The 15,947-nt window shown below is 33.4% G+C and overlaps 2 protein-coding genes across 4 annotated transcripts in view; both read right to left on the bottom strand.

Annotated features, from left to right (window-relative positions):
- The window catches only part of LOC101499699 (15-cis-phytoene desaturase, chloroplastic/chromoplastic), a 7,762-nt gene extending 4,948 nt beyond the window's left edge, over nucleotides 1-2,814 (bottom strand). Inside the window, exons 1-5 of the mRNA XM_073369221.1 lie at nucleotides 2,266-2,814; nucleotides 1,677-1,765; nucleotides 1,315-1,372; nucleotides 965-1,120; nucleotides 198-346 (exon numbers count right to left, since the gene is read on the bottom strand). Of these exons, the coding sequence (XP_073225322.1) occupies nucleotides 198-346; nucleotides 965-1,120; nucleotides 1,315-1,372; nucleotides 1,677-1,765; nucleotides 2,266-2,611 (798 nt within the window). The 5' untranslated portion in view covers nucleotides 2,612-2,814. The remainder of the gene's footprint in view (nucleotides 1-197; nucleotides 347-964; nucleotides 1,121-1,314; nucleotides 1,373-1,676; nucleotides 1,766-2,265) is intronic.
- A 904-nt stretch (nucleotides 2,815-3,718) lies between these two features.
- LOC101498855 (DNA topoisomerase 3-beta) lies at nucleotides 3,719-15,947 on the bottom strand. Of its 3 annotated transcripts, XM_004502208.3 has the most exons (15): nucleotides 15,785-15,947; nucleotides 15,634-15,690; nucleotides 15,290-15,393; nucleotides 14,800-14,893; nucleotides 11,739-11,838; nucleotides 10,942-11,173; nucleotides 9,972-10,134; nucleotides 9,766-9,885; nucleotides 8,810-8,889; nucleotides 8,428-8,706; nucleotides 7,760-7,928; nucleotides 7,412-7,540; nucleotides 7,122-7,334; nucleotides 5,858-6,037; nucleotides 3,719-4,494 (listed from the first exon to the last, which is right to left on the bottom strand). In XM_004502208.3, exons 1-15 carry the CDS (start codon nucleotides 15,806-15,808, stop codon nucleotides 3,859-3,861), a joined length of 2,580 nt encoding a protein of 859 aa, XP_004502265.1. In that variant the 5' UTR covers nucleotides 15,809-15,947; the 3' UTR covers nucleotides 3,719-3,858. The 3 variants fall into 3 exon arrangements, with proteins under 3 accessions (XP_004502265.1, XP_012571821.1, XP_004502266.1); XM_012716367.3 differs by lacking the exon at nucleotides 15,785-15,947 and having other exon boundaries at nucleotides 14,800-14,888; nucleotides 15,634-15,669; XM_004502209.4 differs by lacking the exons at nucleotides 11,739-11,838; nucleotides 14,800-14,893; nucleotides 15,290-15,393; nucleotides 15,634-15,690; nucleotides 15,785-15,947 and adding an exon at nucleotides 11,312-11,722.

Genomic DNA, 15,947 nt, shown 5'->3' with positions numbered 1-15,947 from the left:
GAATGCCCTAATATGGAGTAAACAATGTGTTATTCTCAAACTATTTGCAATAAGTATAGACCATGAGATGGTTGCAATCTGTTCAGGTGGAGTTTTCAAGTCACAACAGGCCATGACCTTGACTGGTGATATATAGCTATGTCACATAAATCTATTAATGGAATGCGATAGTTATGGAATCAAGAGAACTGCTATACCTGTTTTCTCATCCATTCTTTAACAGAAACACCATCTTGAGCCTCAACATACGCCTGTCCACCAAGCATAGCAGGCAGAAGTCCAATTGCAAATTTAATTTTCTCTGGCCACGTCAGCATCTCATTATTCCTCAAAATTGCCCATATTCCTGTTATCACATTCACAGCATGCAACTAGTAAACACTGGTAAACATGAAAGAAGAAAATAAGTTGGTTCTTTTTAAAAGAGAAAATATATTCCAGTCCTGCAAACCAGATTAGTGAAGAAAAAAAAGAGAAGTCAAATAATATAAGAATCACTTTTAAACACCAAAACCCTTGATCCCAATTTGTGTTTTCAATGATTATCAAATGTGTTAGAACTAAGAATATATGAAAAAGAGATCTTGTAATATCTTGATCATACCATAGAGCAATTTATCTATGCTAAAAAAATTAAGTGGCATATCATATCATTGTATTCCTTTTCCTTCCTTTATACTAAAAGACTAAACCTATAGCTTCAAAATGCATAAAATATATTCAAAACAAATTCTAATGATTCTTTCTTAATCTGAATTCAGGTTTTGAGGCACACTAGCCATAACATAGGCAGGAAAATTGCCAGATGGTATTAACGTATTTATACATCTTGCAGCAGAAATGTAAATTCCAATATTGTACTTTTTTAAAAATAGAAGGCCTTTCATGTGCATTTAAGAGACTTCAACTTCTGGTAGTTATACTTATATGAATATACAGCCATACATTAAGCATTAGATCTTACCATTTAATGGAGATGGAAGGACTTCTGGAAAATCAAATCTACTATACTCTCCAGGCTTGCTTGGCATAGCAAAGATCATGGAATGCTCCTTCCATTGTAACCGATCATTAATACCAAGTTCTCCAAATAGGTTCTGCACATTAGGGTAAGCCCCAACTTCCGGAAAAAGAAAAAGAATGTCAAACAAGGATAACTATAAACAAGGACTCAAATAATTAAAATGACTATATTGATTAAATAATAGACATGAGTTCCAGTAAATTATTCATTTATAATAAAAAACTAAAAAGAAATATCAAAATAGTTCAATACATGTGCCAATGGCTAATTTGAAACTTTAATGAACTTACAGAATATATGTAGGCCGGTCTCATACCAGTCTCCATCTTCATCTTTCCATGCAGCAACCTTAGAAAACGAGACAATAGTATGAACAAATTTAAAATTGAGATAATAAAAAACTTGCACACACTGTTGAATCTTCAACAAGCTTGATGGTGAAGTTAAACAATACCCACTCTAAAGTCTCAGAAATTCAATTCATAAAAGAACTTGTATTATTGATCATACAAAACCAACAATTCCATTATTATATTAAGGAACAGGCAAATAAGAATAAGTTTCGTATTTAATTGAACAGCAAGCTGAAATGATGAAAACAAGGCATAAAACAGAAACTTGTTGACTAATGGGATTAAATCAGCCGGAAAACCTTTCCACCTAGAACGTCTCTTGCCTCCAGCAATATTGGCTTGTGACCAGCATCTGCCAAATATTTTGCAGTTGATAAACCAGCCAGTCCTGAGATAATTTGAAATACAGATTAATCCAAAAGAGAAAGAAGCCAAAACTCGTGCAAATATTACAATCAATTTTCGCTTAGACAACCAACATGACAATAAGGTACCTTTCATTTGAAATTTTATGAAAAATTGAAAATGCTACAATTCCAGAACTTTTTTCTTTATTGGCATTGGATCTCATCTCAGACAATGTGATAAAAAGTCTGTTTCGATTTACTTATTTGAGTTTATCTACTAGCATAAACACATTTGAGAGAGCTTATGATATGTCTATAAGTTGTTTTGAGCTAATTTTCATAAGCTATCCAAAATAGCTTATAGCTTATATAAAAATATTTTGACTTAATTTTACCTTATGCAATAAAAATAGTTGCTTATGCTAAAAAGTCGTTTATCCAAATAGACCACGCGTACTAATTTGAAAATACCCAGTATAATAAAAGCAAGAAAAAGAAAAAATTTGATACATAAAAGGAGATAGGTATTACTATTTGTTACCTGCACCAGCAATAACAACCTTCAAGGGTTTGGTTGGACGAGGAGAAGCACGAAAGGTGGAAGACAAGTAAGAAGCTTCAAGGAAATTAACTGTATTTTCAATCTCAGGACGTGGATAATCGATGCAAACTACCTTCAATGGAGAAACATGGTTCCTAAACCTGTTGGTCTTAGCAACACGAGTTGAAGCAAGGTTAAACCTCAAGTTAAGACCCATGGAATCACTCCCAGAAAATGATAACGAAATTGTGGTATCACAGTTCATAGAAGAACCCAATTTGAACATCTTTCTTGGCCCAATTTGCCAGTTCAAGTTCGGTGAAGAAATAGAACCACATAGAGCCATTTGAAGTGGGAAAAAAAAAGTGTAAGGTTGAAAGTTTAGCGTCTACGAAGCTCGAAGAGAGGGAGAAATGTAAAGTTGGTGGTGCTTAATAAAAAAAGTTGGCGATGGTGGAAAGTGTGAGCAAGAAAAGCAAACAAGTTAGTTGGTGGAGAAGAAACCACGCCACTCTTGTTTCATATGAGATGTGGATGTGGGTTATAGTGTAAATAATATTAATATTTATGATGAATAAATAAATTAAATATTAATGTGTAAGAATATTCTTGAGTGGATAGTGAGGAAGATTAAGACAAAAATCCATTCATTGAATTCGTTGAAATCAATCATATATTGGACTTCGCCGGTGAGGGTCATTTTTTTTACTTGTTTCCTATGGAAGTAGAGACAAGTTAGATACGTCATTCTAAAGTCCATCCAATTTCTAATACAATAGGGTGCTTGCATTGCAATGACAATTGCTCCCGTAACATCTTCATGCACCTCGAATGACCATGAGAAGAAAAATTATTATGTATCAAAAAAAAAATCATAAAACTTTCCGGTGTTGATATATAATTTTCTTGTTTAATTTTAAATGAGAACATTTGTAATAAAACAAGTCTACTATTTCAAGTATTTTAATTGCAGAAACTTGTTAGTTATGGCGCTACATCAAAACTTCTACACCCTTATATTACATACATTTTTATAAGTAAAAATAAAGATTGAAAAATAATAATACGTCAAAACTAACAACAAAAAGTATTAGTATGCATCAACTTACAAAAATTATTTTAATTATCCTGTTAAACATGATACTTGAAAATATTTTAATTCCATATAATCTAGTAAAAAAGAAATTTCCAAAAAGTTTCAAGAACTATTCTGCATTTACTTACGAGAACAAATTATAAAAAAATAATAAGGGAGAACCATTTATCTCATTGAGAATTTCCAATAAATTTTATGTATAACCTACCAATTGTGGAATTTTGGACTTCAACCCATCTATCCAAAAAATAACTTGTCGTTAAAAAAATTATAAGATCATTGTATGTTAAGTTAAAAAAAACGTAAATTTAAAAACCTTCAAATGTGCTTCATTTGGTATGTGTTCTTGACATAGGCTGGAGCCCTAAAAACAGGTGATAATTATGCTAAGAAAAAATTTATAGTAATTGAACAAAAATAATGAATCGAACGATAAGCTCAGTAAACGTGTGGTAATTTTTTTTTCAACATAATTGTATATGTAGACATAATAAGCTTTAGAAATCTCGGAAACTCATTTTTGGATCCATCATTTTTACACCCCCACGTCCTCTACCTCGAATTGCACCTCTTCTTCCTCTACCTCGACCTCTTCCTCGCTTGAAGCTTCTTCCATATTTCATCTCCACGATGGAATGCAGTAATGGATCGCAAAGAATGCAACCACGGTGCAACGTAGACCCGTCTTCCAGAGGAGTTGTTTTCTTGTTGAAGTCAACTTCTAAGATTGAAGAGTCACATTCAGGGCACCGTTCTTTAGTTGTTGAGATTCTATGAGCACCCTGTGCAAGAAAAACTAGGCAATTGCACATATTGCAACAAAGTCGCCAGTTGGGAGCACTTATTGGGTCTAAGACAAGTGTGCCACTGCACTCAGGGCAAGCACATACGCCCTGGGAAACTAAAGAATTTGGGCAAGTGGGATGGGGGCATAGGTTGCATGCCATGCCAGCTCCCTTGCCATTCTTGCCAGCGGTACTAGTTTTAGCTGAATTGATGAGTTCTTCAACACCTTCAAATGGGGGATTGCTGTAGCAGTAAGGGCATAGTGGGAATGATTTACCCTCTGGGCCAGGGATGGAGCAGATCAAAAGCTCAAAATTGTCTAAAGGACAAGACAATTCCTTGTATAGCTGCAGAAACAGATAGTGCAAGTGAATATAACAGATATTGGGCACATCACGCAATATAATAACAGCAATAAAGGCATTCTCAAAACGCTGAATAATGATATCAAATGGGTAGATACCATGATTCCCTCACAATCACTTTAAACCAAATTACATATGCCCAAAGCATTTCATTCCATATCTTTGTTCCATAATATCTGTGGGAGTATTCCAAACAGTAAAGCAATTGATTACGAGTTCAGCCAAAGCTAGTAATAAGAAATGAATGGTGAAAAGGCATGCTACAAGTCCTCTGGGTCATGACCAGATAAACCAGAGAAGTCACTGGTGCATGGCAGTACATGTAATGATGGTCATAACAATCTTCGGTGACTGGCAGGGCTGGTTGTTCAATGCAACTACTTTGAAAGAGAGATTAGAGGTCTTAAGTTCAAAAGCTATAGTAAAGATTCTGATAATGAAATGGCAAACTCTAACAGTCTTCTGAAATGACAACTTACGTGCATAGCAGAGGCCTTGAGTGCTTAAAATAACATGGTTTTGTACAATTTCTTTAATGGCATTTTGTATGATACTGTTTTCAAGGCAAAAGGTACGGATGATTGAAAGGAAGTTAGGCCTACACAAAACTGATGTAGTGCAAAATAGACAGTACACTTGTACTGTACAAGGTATAGGGACAGGTTCAATCTGAGAGGAGAGAGAATGAGAGAGACTCAGAAAGAGAGGAAATCGTAACTCTTCAGACTAAGGAGAGAGAAGAAAAAGGAGGACTACTGAAAACAATTAGTCATGACTCATAATTCTATTTTCTTTTGATAGAAACCATTCAAAGTTCACCACAACTGAACTGTTTTACATTGGACTACAGGTGAAACAGCAAGCTTATTTTTTTGGAACTGGGTGTGAACATAGGGCTTAGTTTTATATAGTTTAGGTTAAAATATTTGCAAAATATCTCATAATATCTGGGTTGCATTTGAGTTATATTTAGAATATCTTAGATTATCTCTTAGCATTAGTTTTCATATGTTCCTTTATATTCCATGATTTGTTTCTTTATTTAATCATAACTAGGAGTCTAGTAATCATTATGATTCGTTTCCTTCTTTAATTAGAATTCTGAATATATTTGCATAAATAAGGGTCAGTGCTTAGTCTTTTGCACAAACCATAATTCAAATCTTTTATACTTTCTCTTCCCTCCTTCCTTATCTAAAAACCCAATAATTTCAACAGTTTATCACTATATCATGTATGATAAGAAGAAACCAAGAGGAAAATACAGGATAAGCTGGAAATCAGATTTTGAAATACTATTGAACATGTTATAATTTTTTTGACAATTAAACAGGTTACATGATACCTTTATTGTGCCTTTCTGTGGAAGAGGATAAACTTCCTCACATGTCATACAATACAGACGTGGTGGCTGAGAAGAAATATACTTCATATATCGCAAGCATTTACCACATTTACTCAGAATACGGCCTGAGTCAACAAGTGCAGAAAATTGTGCTTCAAATAATGCATCCATGGCTTCAATCTGAGTTAGATAGAAAACAACACAATTAGTACATGAATATTGTAGAATACATCCATGAAATCAGCAACTTTTTTGCAAATATCACGGTGACTCATGGTATCCTAAATTTGGAGATGAAAGAATAAAGGAAGCTATGAAACATCTCGTGATAAAAAAAAAAAAGTCCAACATGCAGCTGCTCATGGATCCTAAAAATTTTGTCCATGGACTCTCCTGCACCCTAAATAATTCTACAGTAATATTCTTTAAAAACTTAGTCCTAAAATATAGCAACTATTCTGCTATCCTAATGTAATAATTAAACATGAATCTGTTAGAGAGGGCAGAAACAAATGGTAGTTAGTTATAGGCAGTTATTTATTTTATTAGCAGTTACTATTTTTACAATTAATAACTAGTAGCAGTTATTAAGTTAGTTATTTATTGTCTGTGAACAAATAGGGAACTGCAGCCTGTTATTGGGTAGGCAGAAAAGTGGTATTTGGAAGGGAGAGACTAAGCTCTCAAATTCTTGGGAGGGAGAGACCTAAGACTCTCGAATTTCTTGGGAACCCATTTTGTAAACCTATTCTACCATCAATAAAAGTTGTTTATTCCCTTAAAATATTTAATGTTTGGTACCAGTTTCTATCAGAATCTTCAAGTACTACGATGTTGCTACTGATGTCGTACATCAATAGTTAGTACTGGTATTCTTAAAAAGTATATTCCTCGTCCTGGAACCCTGTTCGAATAGATTCAGTTTTAGAGTGAAACTTGAAAGGCTATTTCAAAATGAGACATATTTTGGAGAAAAAAATTCCCAGAGAAGGTTCAAAGTCATAATGCATTGCCTAACCTAATTAAGGCCTATCTAACTGAAAACAATAATATGAGTTTATTTCAAATTTTTAATCAAACAAGTTTAAAACCCAAAGGTAAATGTTCAGATTGGGGTTGGAAACAAAACTTAGATCGAGAAACATTATTTAGTTGAGATAAAATAAACAAATGAAACGTTGTTATGCTGTGAAAACTAAGAAGAAGAAGAATATAGATACAGATGATGACCAAAAACAAGCACTAAAAAAAGTAGATGGCCAACCTTCTTGACAAAATAACAAAACTTCTGCTTGAATTGTTCAATTACATGCTGCACTACACGATGATGATCTACCTGACCCTTAGCAATAAGAGTAATTTGTTGCTCAATGAAGCTACGAATATCGGGCAGGCAGAGGTCTGGATCAATTGATTGATAACCTCTTATTAAAGTTATACCTAATGTGGTTGGGACAAGCTTCCTGCCTGCTTGTACCTGCAATTTGATGAAGTGAATATCCAAGCATTGAAGAAATGAAAATGATACACAGACCACAGTTCTATATTGACTACCTGCACATAATTCCGCTCACATATATTGTTAATATGTACGGGAATTGATGCATCTGTTCCTATTCCATTCTTCTCCATTAGGGAGATCAGCTCACTTTCAGTAAGAAAATCTGGAGGTGTGGTACTCCCCTGTAGAATATATGGTGTTAGCTATCAGAAATACATCTAAAATTTTGTGTGACATGAAGTTTATCATTTTCTCTTCCATAGAATGGTTATATATGATCCAACCAACCCAAATGTTTATTAACTTGAATCCAAATAATGATCCGTGAAATGATGCCCTTCATGACTTTACCCAATAACACTGTATCCAAATAATGATCCGTGAATCTGATCTCCACTTACCTCATAGAGCTCCACCTTTGTTACTTTTATTTTCTGCCCTTTTGTAAATGACGGAATACTTTTATCATTTATTGACAACCAAGGCATAATAGCTGTAAATCCTTTGGTGATAACATGCTGCCCTGTACAATGAAAGAACTCTCCACCAACTGAAAACTCAACCTTTTTCCTGGAAGTAGGACAATAGTGTATCAGAAAACTAATAGATTATCCAAATCATATAACATGACAAAGTATCTGCACGTGAACATTTGCAAAGGTTTAAACAAAAATAAAGCTTAGATGCAAAAGTGCAAATCTCATGCCAATAATATACTGCCAAGAAATCACGTGATTATGAATTTATGGTAATAATTTGGGGGAAGCCACATCCTGCATCTTCTAGCATAGGCACTTTTGTAGCAGTACTACAAGAGACAACTGGGAGAGAGAAGATTGCAATAGGTTCCAGACCATACATAGCTATGAACTTATGAAGAAGATATTGCCTTGAGCTATTAAGTTGGTACAGAATGTTTGACATCAATACTAAGTATTAGTAATTTAGTATTGCTTAACATTATCATAATGGTAAGCAATAAAAACAATGGACATTTGCGGAATAACTAAATGAACCAAAACCATAAAAGGAGAATCAAGAAATGTTGTTCGTACAGTATAGATTTTACCTTACATACTTGCAGTCCGGAGACACTGTCCCTATGAAGTATTGACAGATATATTGGTACAGCTTCCAAGCATCATTACCTAGCATATCCTCTGATGCAGATTTCATTGGAGTAATGGGAGGATGATCGCCCGCATCTGTTCCCAATCGAGGTTTTTGATAACCACTGGTGAGTAGCCCTTTTACATAACTACCCCAAGTTGGATTATTTGTTTGTGCAGAGAGTGCACCATGAAAGTCAAATGACGGAGGGTATGACGTGCTTTCTGTTCGTGGATAGCTTGAGAAGCATCATGCAAAACCAATCAAAGATTATTTCATGCTGAAATTTATGAAACACTTGCATCATTATAAGATAATAAACTAACAAATTATGTAAAAACCTGATGAAGCCTTGAGTATACAATCGTTCAGCTAGTTGCATAGCCATCTGAGGACCAAACCCTAGAGCACTTGAAGCAACCTGGAAAGAAAAAACATTGAATTCAAGTTATATTTTATCAAACATGTGTACTAAAAAGAAAGCTAGATATACAATAATTATTTCCACTCTCTTAGAGAATGAAGTGAAACTCCTCTGTTCCATTCTCTCAGCGGGAAAAAGAAATATTTTGGGTTAAAAATGTCTGTAGAGAGAAAAAAAAGCTATCAAGTAAAAAGCAATAAGACATTCATTCTCGTTAGCAATGACAAATTGACAATAGAAAAAGAAAACCCCAAAAACCTATGCTGAGTCTAAAACCTCAAGCAACCCTACTCATATACCTATTCCCCTTACCAAGGATGAATGCCACGGCAAAAAAGTATTTAGACTTCCACTTGCTGACCCATAATATGTATTCACCTCTGAAGCAATGCATACTTTTAAAATGGTGAAATACCTGAACGGGTACTCGTGGGTACTCTTTTTCCTCATTATCCCATTGTGAGTGAAATTAGTTATTTACTTATATACTAATATAATATTATTTGTATATTTGAGTTTATTTGTTGTTTAATCAAGCACAACTTTTTACTTGTTAAACTTTTATTGTGATTTTTGTATTGTAAATTGAACAATTTAGCTCTTTTAGTTAAATTATATAAAAAAAAATCTTGTTTTTTAGTGACGTACCTGTACCTTGTTTTTTTTTTAAATACCAGTACTCGTACTCAGTACCGGACTACCAGTATTATACCCGTACCTATGCATCATAGGTATTTTCAATACCGGTTAGCTTTAAGGAAATACTCAGTATATATAATGATGGAATTTTGTCTCTAATAGACAGTTTAACTGTTGCTGCTTGCTATTACTTGTTAAGGATTCAATAACTATCTTCCCCATTTGGTTACCAACCTTCAGAAGATTCACTGTGTTTAGACCAACAGGACGACATTTGGTTTCCTGTTTTTCTGATATTTCAGCCACTTCAAAAATTCCATCTTCCGCAACCAATTTTTGAAACATCATAGCAACCTGCAAAGGCATAGAAGTATAAAATGGAGGTTTTTCGTAAGTTTGAGACAAAGAAACTGATACTTAGAGAGAATAGAAATATTCACATTTATGTCAAACAATTTGCTGCGTTGCCATTCTAGTTGAATTTCATAGCCACTTTGAATTATGTAAGGGTGCAAACTCCAAAACTTCTCTGGCTTGAAAGTATTTATTTGTAAATACCGCTGCACACAAAATCCTAAAGTTGGAGTTTGACAGGGTCCATAGCTGAAATATACAGCAATTAACACTATTAAAATGCCAGGCCATCTATGCTTAACCAATATGAAACTACTGACACAAGAACGTTGGTTGATTAGAAATTTAGTGAAATGTGATCATTCCTATTGCTGAATAGAGTTGAGAAGCTGGTAAATCTGGTGGAGTAAGATATTGCGTCTTGCATTACCTGTTGGCAACGCATATCCAGCCTAGCAACCTAACCAATCCCAATCTCTAAATGTATAATTGAACATGAACAGAACAAAGCACAACAAGGCCATAGTAAAGACATAATTACTGAATTATTATTACAAAAGGATTACCAGCTACTTAAATTAAAAACTGCCAAAAAATCAAATTAGGATACCATGTCATACTACTAATTGCACCAAATGCTCGAGCTAAAGGAAAATGAATTCATGATAATTACCAAGCTAATCTCAAAACCACTTGTATCATAGTGAGAACTGAAAGCTTGTCAGTCCAAATTTTTACTGTGGTTAAGTCATGCTCCACTATCTAAGATTGCTCAAGTTACAAGCCTAAAACCAAGCAAACCCTCATTGAAATCACATCAACTCACTAATATTAATTTCAACATCATTATCGTGTCATGGTATATATTTGAAGCATTAAGCAGTGAATCTTTATTCAACTCATAGTTAATTAGGGATGTACACAGATTGCATTGTTTTACTTATAATAAATCTAAAAAAAACAAGAATGCTGTCCTTCATCAATTTTAAAAATAAAAAACTAATTAGAAAAATGGCAAAATAGAAAATACAAGACAGAAGAGAGCAGAAAACCAACGAGATGACTCTGGAATCTAGGTTCCCATATTTTCCCTGGAAAAAACTTGTCTGAAATCGAGTGAAGGCAACTCCAACTTTCAAATCTATCTCTTGTCTGGCATCTACAGCCATTGCTTCATCCCTGTTGGGTCTGACAAGGTTGTCTAGAGCCTTCAGAACATCTTTCTCAGTAACAGCAGAAAATCGTGCACGATAGACATCCTTTATATTGAAACCTGTTGATTCTATAACTGCAACAAAATTCAATATTTCAAATGGTTTAAAATATTATTTGAAATTTGATATAAATCATTTCACACAAACTAAATGAGAAGCAAGATTTTGGGCAAAACAATATATCTTAGTTTAAGACAAGGTCAATTGCTTACCATGAATAGGGAAGGCAAAATTAATTATTGAGAAGGCAAATATCTGGCTGTGTAAGCCCATACACAAAAGGTACTGACAATAAGTGGCAAATTTATTCCTTGGCACAAATTCAAATTGACATGTATTAGACAAAAATCCTTTATAGTTTATACTACCTAGAGGAGTATCTTAAAAAAAGGACAAAACTTAATAGTGATGTTCTTATACTTCCTTTTTGTGAAGATCCCTTAGACAGGTAGGAGTACATTTGTTTGAAGGGATAAAGTTAGTTTTCTCAAGAACCAAATCAAAACCCAGATCATCAAAATAATAATTTTGCATTGCAATAACAAAGAACAGACAGGTTACAATCATTAAAATATTGAGAAACAATTAAAAGAAACTACAATGATGGTGACTTGTCAAAAGGAAAAAGAATAAAATTACCCTCAAAACATATATTTTCTCCCTCACGATCACAATCCAACCACAATACCAAATAACGGCATCCACGAGCTTCTTGATTTAAATGTTTACAAATATGTGCCTGGATGAAACAAGTCATGTAAATAACTTGGGGTAATCACCAGAGATAAAAAAATCAAATGTACAAATCTCTACAGGCAGTCAATGAAGCACCGTTTCACTTAAAAAAAAAACACACACACACATAAATTAACAAACACAAGACTCCACCCCCAAATCTTTTTCCTTTTTCCTGCTGTCTTTCTCTCCCTTCCTCATTTTCTTCTCTCGGTTCATATACTCCTCCACCCCCTTTCTATTTTGCTTCTTCTCCTCACTTCACATTATAAATTAATACCCCTAAACCCTTGAATCATTAGAAAACTTTAACATTTTCAAAAGCAAAGCTTCTCATACTTCTAACAAGTGTTCTTGGATATGATTTTGGGGTTAGGGTTAGTGATTTAAGGAAAGAGAAGAGTAAAAATTCTTTGAAAGTTGCTTATTGAGACTATTTGAAGTAAATACACAACTCCAATGCTAAGAATGCATCTCCATAAAAATATAGTTTTGTTTAAAAACTTATTTTTGTGCTTAGATTTTAAGAACTTTTTTATGGTTTCCTGTGGTTAGTAAAGCTTTAGAACACTTTTTTAAAGTCTTAAAAATATTTTTAATGCTCAGATTTGTCAGTCGAGGTCTTGTCTACTTCTCAGGGAGTTGTTGGAGAGCAAACTTAATTGATTCTTCATAGTTGTGAGTAGACAACGATCATCGTCACATATTTTTATTATACAATGATTATTATTTTATTCATTTTCTATGTTAAAGTAATTGTTTAAAAATTGGACAACATAACCTTTGAATTTTTTTCAGTTTCATCCTTTATTTATTTTCATGGTCTTTGGTAAAACATATGTTTCTAATTTGACTTATTTATAGCTATAAAGTATTTAATTATCGAAACGACGAACGTTTGAATATATGTTTTCCATAAATTGTGACGAGGAATATGATTTTGAAATGTGTTTTGGAAATTGTTGTCATAATTATGAAATCATTAATGGTGGTAAGTGCACCTAGTTACATCGTTTTGATTGAAGAGATTTACCCATTAGATGGAATCACCCTTATGAGAGATGTCATCCTTAGGAGAAGAGGGCTATCAACGAGATGTAAACTCTCTAGTTGATGCGACATAATGGGTAGCAGGATTAAGAGGAGAGGGTTATCCATTAGATGAAGCCGCCACTAAGGAAAAGGCAACCCTTAGGAGGAGAGGGCTAACAACGAGATGAAGCCGCCTCTTGGTTTTTAAAAATCTATGTTTTTACATGTTAGATTTTCTATGATCCTTTTAAGGTTGCTCATTTTGATTACATCTCTTTAATGAATTGAATTTTAAATATTTCTACTTGAACGGTTAAATTTATAAGTTTAATGATTTTATCATGTGTATGCTTTATGGAGAATTATCTATATTTTAGGTAGTATTGTTTAGTATAATTACCACAAGATTGTAAAATAATTATTCGTACCTTTTTGTGTTTCCCTTCTAGTTGGTAGTGGTTGTTGTTTCTTCACTAAGTCTTTGTGACTTACCTTTTTATGTTGTTTATTTTTTTATTCAAATTCACAGATAGTTGAGTAACAAGATGTTAATAAATTTAAGTATCGGTCACATTTTTTTGATAAGCCTCCTTTATCAACAGCCCTTTTGTTATGTATCTTTTGAGTCTATATGTATTATGCAGCTATTTTTAGTCTAAAAAATCATTGCGGAATGTGTTAACCTTTTAGATTTGTTCTTTTGAAATATTGACTAGATGAAATATTTGAACAAGATCTTCTTTATATTTGAAAACATTGAAATTACATAGGATACTCTGTCGTAATTTCGAGAAATATTATTTTTCTTTGAAATTTTGAGAAATATTATTTAATTGTTTAATAGTTAAGTTGGTCGATAGGCTTGTCACACTAGGAGTATTCGTCTGTGCGTCGATCACGGTGTCTATTATCATGTCGTGACAGTCAAACTCAACTAATGTGAAACTTTGAAAAGGAACCTTCTTTGACCAAGTAAACTATGTTGTATAGAATAAGTAGATCAAGTATATTTAAATAAAAAGTATGGTTCATTATTAACACAAAATTGTAAAAAGTATATGTGTCATCCGTATTTAAAAGACAAATATGTTCACATATGTTGCAGAATGGTAAGATTGTCAGTTAGGGAATCAGAGCAATGCAGCTCATGTATTGTCTAGCAGATTTCACACAGCATTGTCAATCTGTTCAGCTCTGACAGATTTATGGTAGTCTATGAAATCTCAATTGTACTCATTTCAAGTTATTTTGAATATAAGTGTTAAATATTGTCTTTATGACTGTTGATGTGAAGTGAAATTGTATTGGGTGATAGTTATTTTTAATTTAGTAATTATTAGAAGAGGTAGTTTTATGTTTGTGGTAGTTATTTGAAGAGATAGTTTTCATTAATTGAAAAAAAGAAACTGTAGAGTTTCGTTGGTTTTTTTTTGAAGAAACATATGCATATGCATAATTTGTATGAAATCTCTCTCTTATCAATATTAAGAAAATTTGTTCTTTTCCCTTATTGTCTCTTTATTCTTTGTCTATTTTTCTTGTTCGGTTAACAACAATTCAAAATATCTCCCTGCTCTCTCTAAGATTTTCCCTCAATTGTTGTTTTGTTGCATCAAACTTGATAAACTTCTAATAACATAAAGGGACATTTGAGACGTATAGTGATTCTTGGCTTCAATTCAATGATTTTGAAAGCTACTAAGACTTTGCTTCAAAAAGCAAAACGTCTAGAGTTTAGGGGACATTTTTTACCTTTATTACCTGTTCATACTTCTTGTAATGATCATATAAAGCATCACAACATGGTGTCTCAGTTAGAAAAAACACAGACAAATTCAATCTATCTTGCCCCACTAACTCAAAAATGTATAACCGATTATATGAAAAGATATAGAGGAACTATTACTGAAAGGAAATGTTTATAAAGAAATACCTTTGGATTTGATTCGGTCTTTAAAACCTGAGCTTGAAAAAGATCTAAGGGATCTGTGGCCGCCCAATCTTGGTATTTACCAGGAAAATCTACACTAGATAATTAACAAAAGATAGAAAAACTGCAGTGAAATAGTGAATACTCAAACCAATCAAGAATGGACATGCTGGTTCAAAAGAGACCAAACAGTGTGCACTATAAATTGTAGTTTGTTTTAAAAAAAAGTGTAAGTACAAAACAAGACAATTGCTGCTTGCTAAAGTTCCAATGACAGTATAATTTTACCATAAACCATACAGCTGTTTGTGTCAAATTAATTATCACTGGTGCACTACTTTTCCTTCCTTGAACAAACAGAACAGTAACATAATTTAATTTTTTTTGCTTTGCCTAAGTACTCACTGACATTTAAAGGACAAGAAATAACAACCTTAAATACTTCAGTATATAATTAAGTGGTATTTTCTTTGAGAATTAATCAGAAAAGAACCTGAATACATGTCCAATAACTGATGTCACTTTAAAGCGTGCAGGCGATCCAAGAAACCTCCCCTCAAACTCGTGAACTTCTGTGCTTCCTTTTCTTGTAAACATCTATTAATACAAATATGTTTCAAAAAGTCACTGAAACTTTCAAAAATAAAATGAAAACAAAAACCTAACATTAATTGAACAGCTTAATTGCATTATTCAGCCATTTTCAGCTCAAAATTATGTTTCAATTATTCATCTGAGGAAGATTGTCTACCAAAGCAATAAATCCGCTAAATCAAAAATATCAAACCAAAATTCCAATCCCCTATTTTTTCCTCAAAGACGAAAGTAAGAGAGTACCTGGCCGTGGGAGAGAACAGAGGCAATGGAGAGAGCGATGCTAGGCTTCTCTGCGACCTGAAATGAAAGGCACAAAAAAATAGTAGTTATTAGTAACAACATGAATGCGTAAATGTTGAGATTGGAGAGTTGATGGTATATTATTTGTTACCATGAGAACTTTGGGAGTGGCCATACTTCTGTTCAACAAGCTACTATCTGCTTCTGCGATTGCGAATCGATGCTAGGTGTTTGTGAAAAGTACCCACTCACTACTGTAAAAATATTATAGAACTGAGGAAGATGCCAGTCTCGCCTCGTTTTTTTTTTTCAGG

The sequence above is a fragment of the Cicer arietinum genome, chromosome 5 (assembly GCF_000331145.2).
Source record: "Cicer arietinum cultivar CDC Frontier isolate Library 1 chromosome 5, Cicar.CDCFrontier_v2.0, whole genome shotgun sequence".
Classification (NCBI taxonomy): Eukaryota; Viridiplantae; Streptophyta; class Magnoliopsida; order Fabales; family Fabaceae; genus Cicer; species Cicer arietinum.
The sequence above is the reverse complement of the archived record's forward strand: the minus strand, read 5'-3'. Positions and strand labels throughout refer to the sequence as shown.

Excerpts from the sequence above, each read along its gene's own strand:
- LOC101498855 (XM_004502208.3), bottom strand. The coding sequence starts at position 15,808 with ATGGCCACTCCCAAAGTTCTCATG. Across the intron at positions 11,839-14,799 it reads AGACCGAATCAAATCCAAAG|GCACATATTTGTAAACATTT; the intron begins GTATTTCTTTAT and ends TGTTTCATCCAG. Across the intron at positions 7,929-8,427 it reads CCGGACTGCAAGTATGTAAG|GAAAAAGGTTGAGTTTTCAG; the intron begins GTAAAATCTATA and ends TCCTACTTCCAG.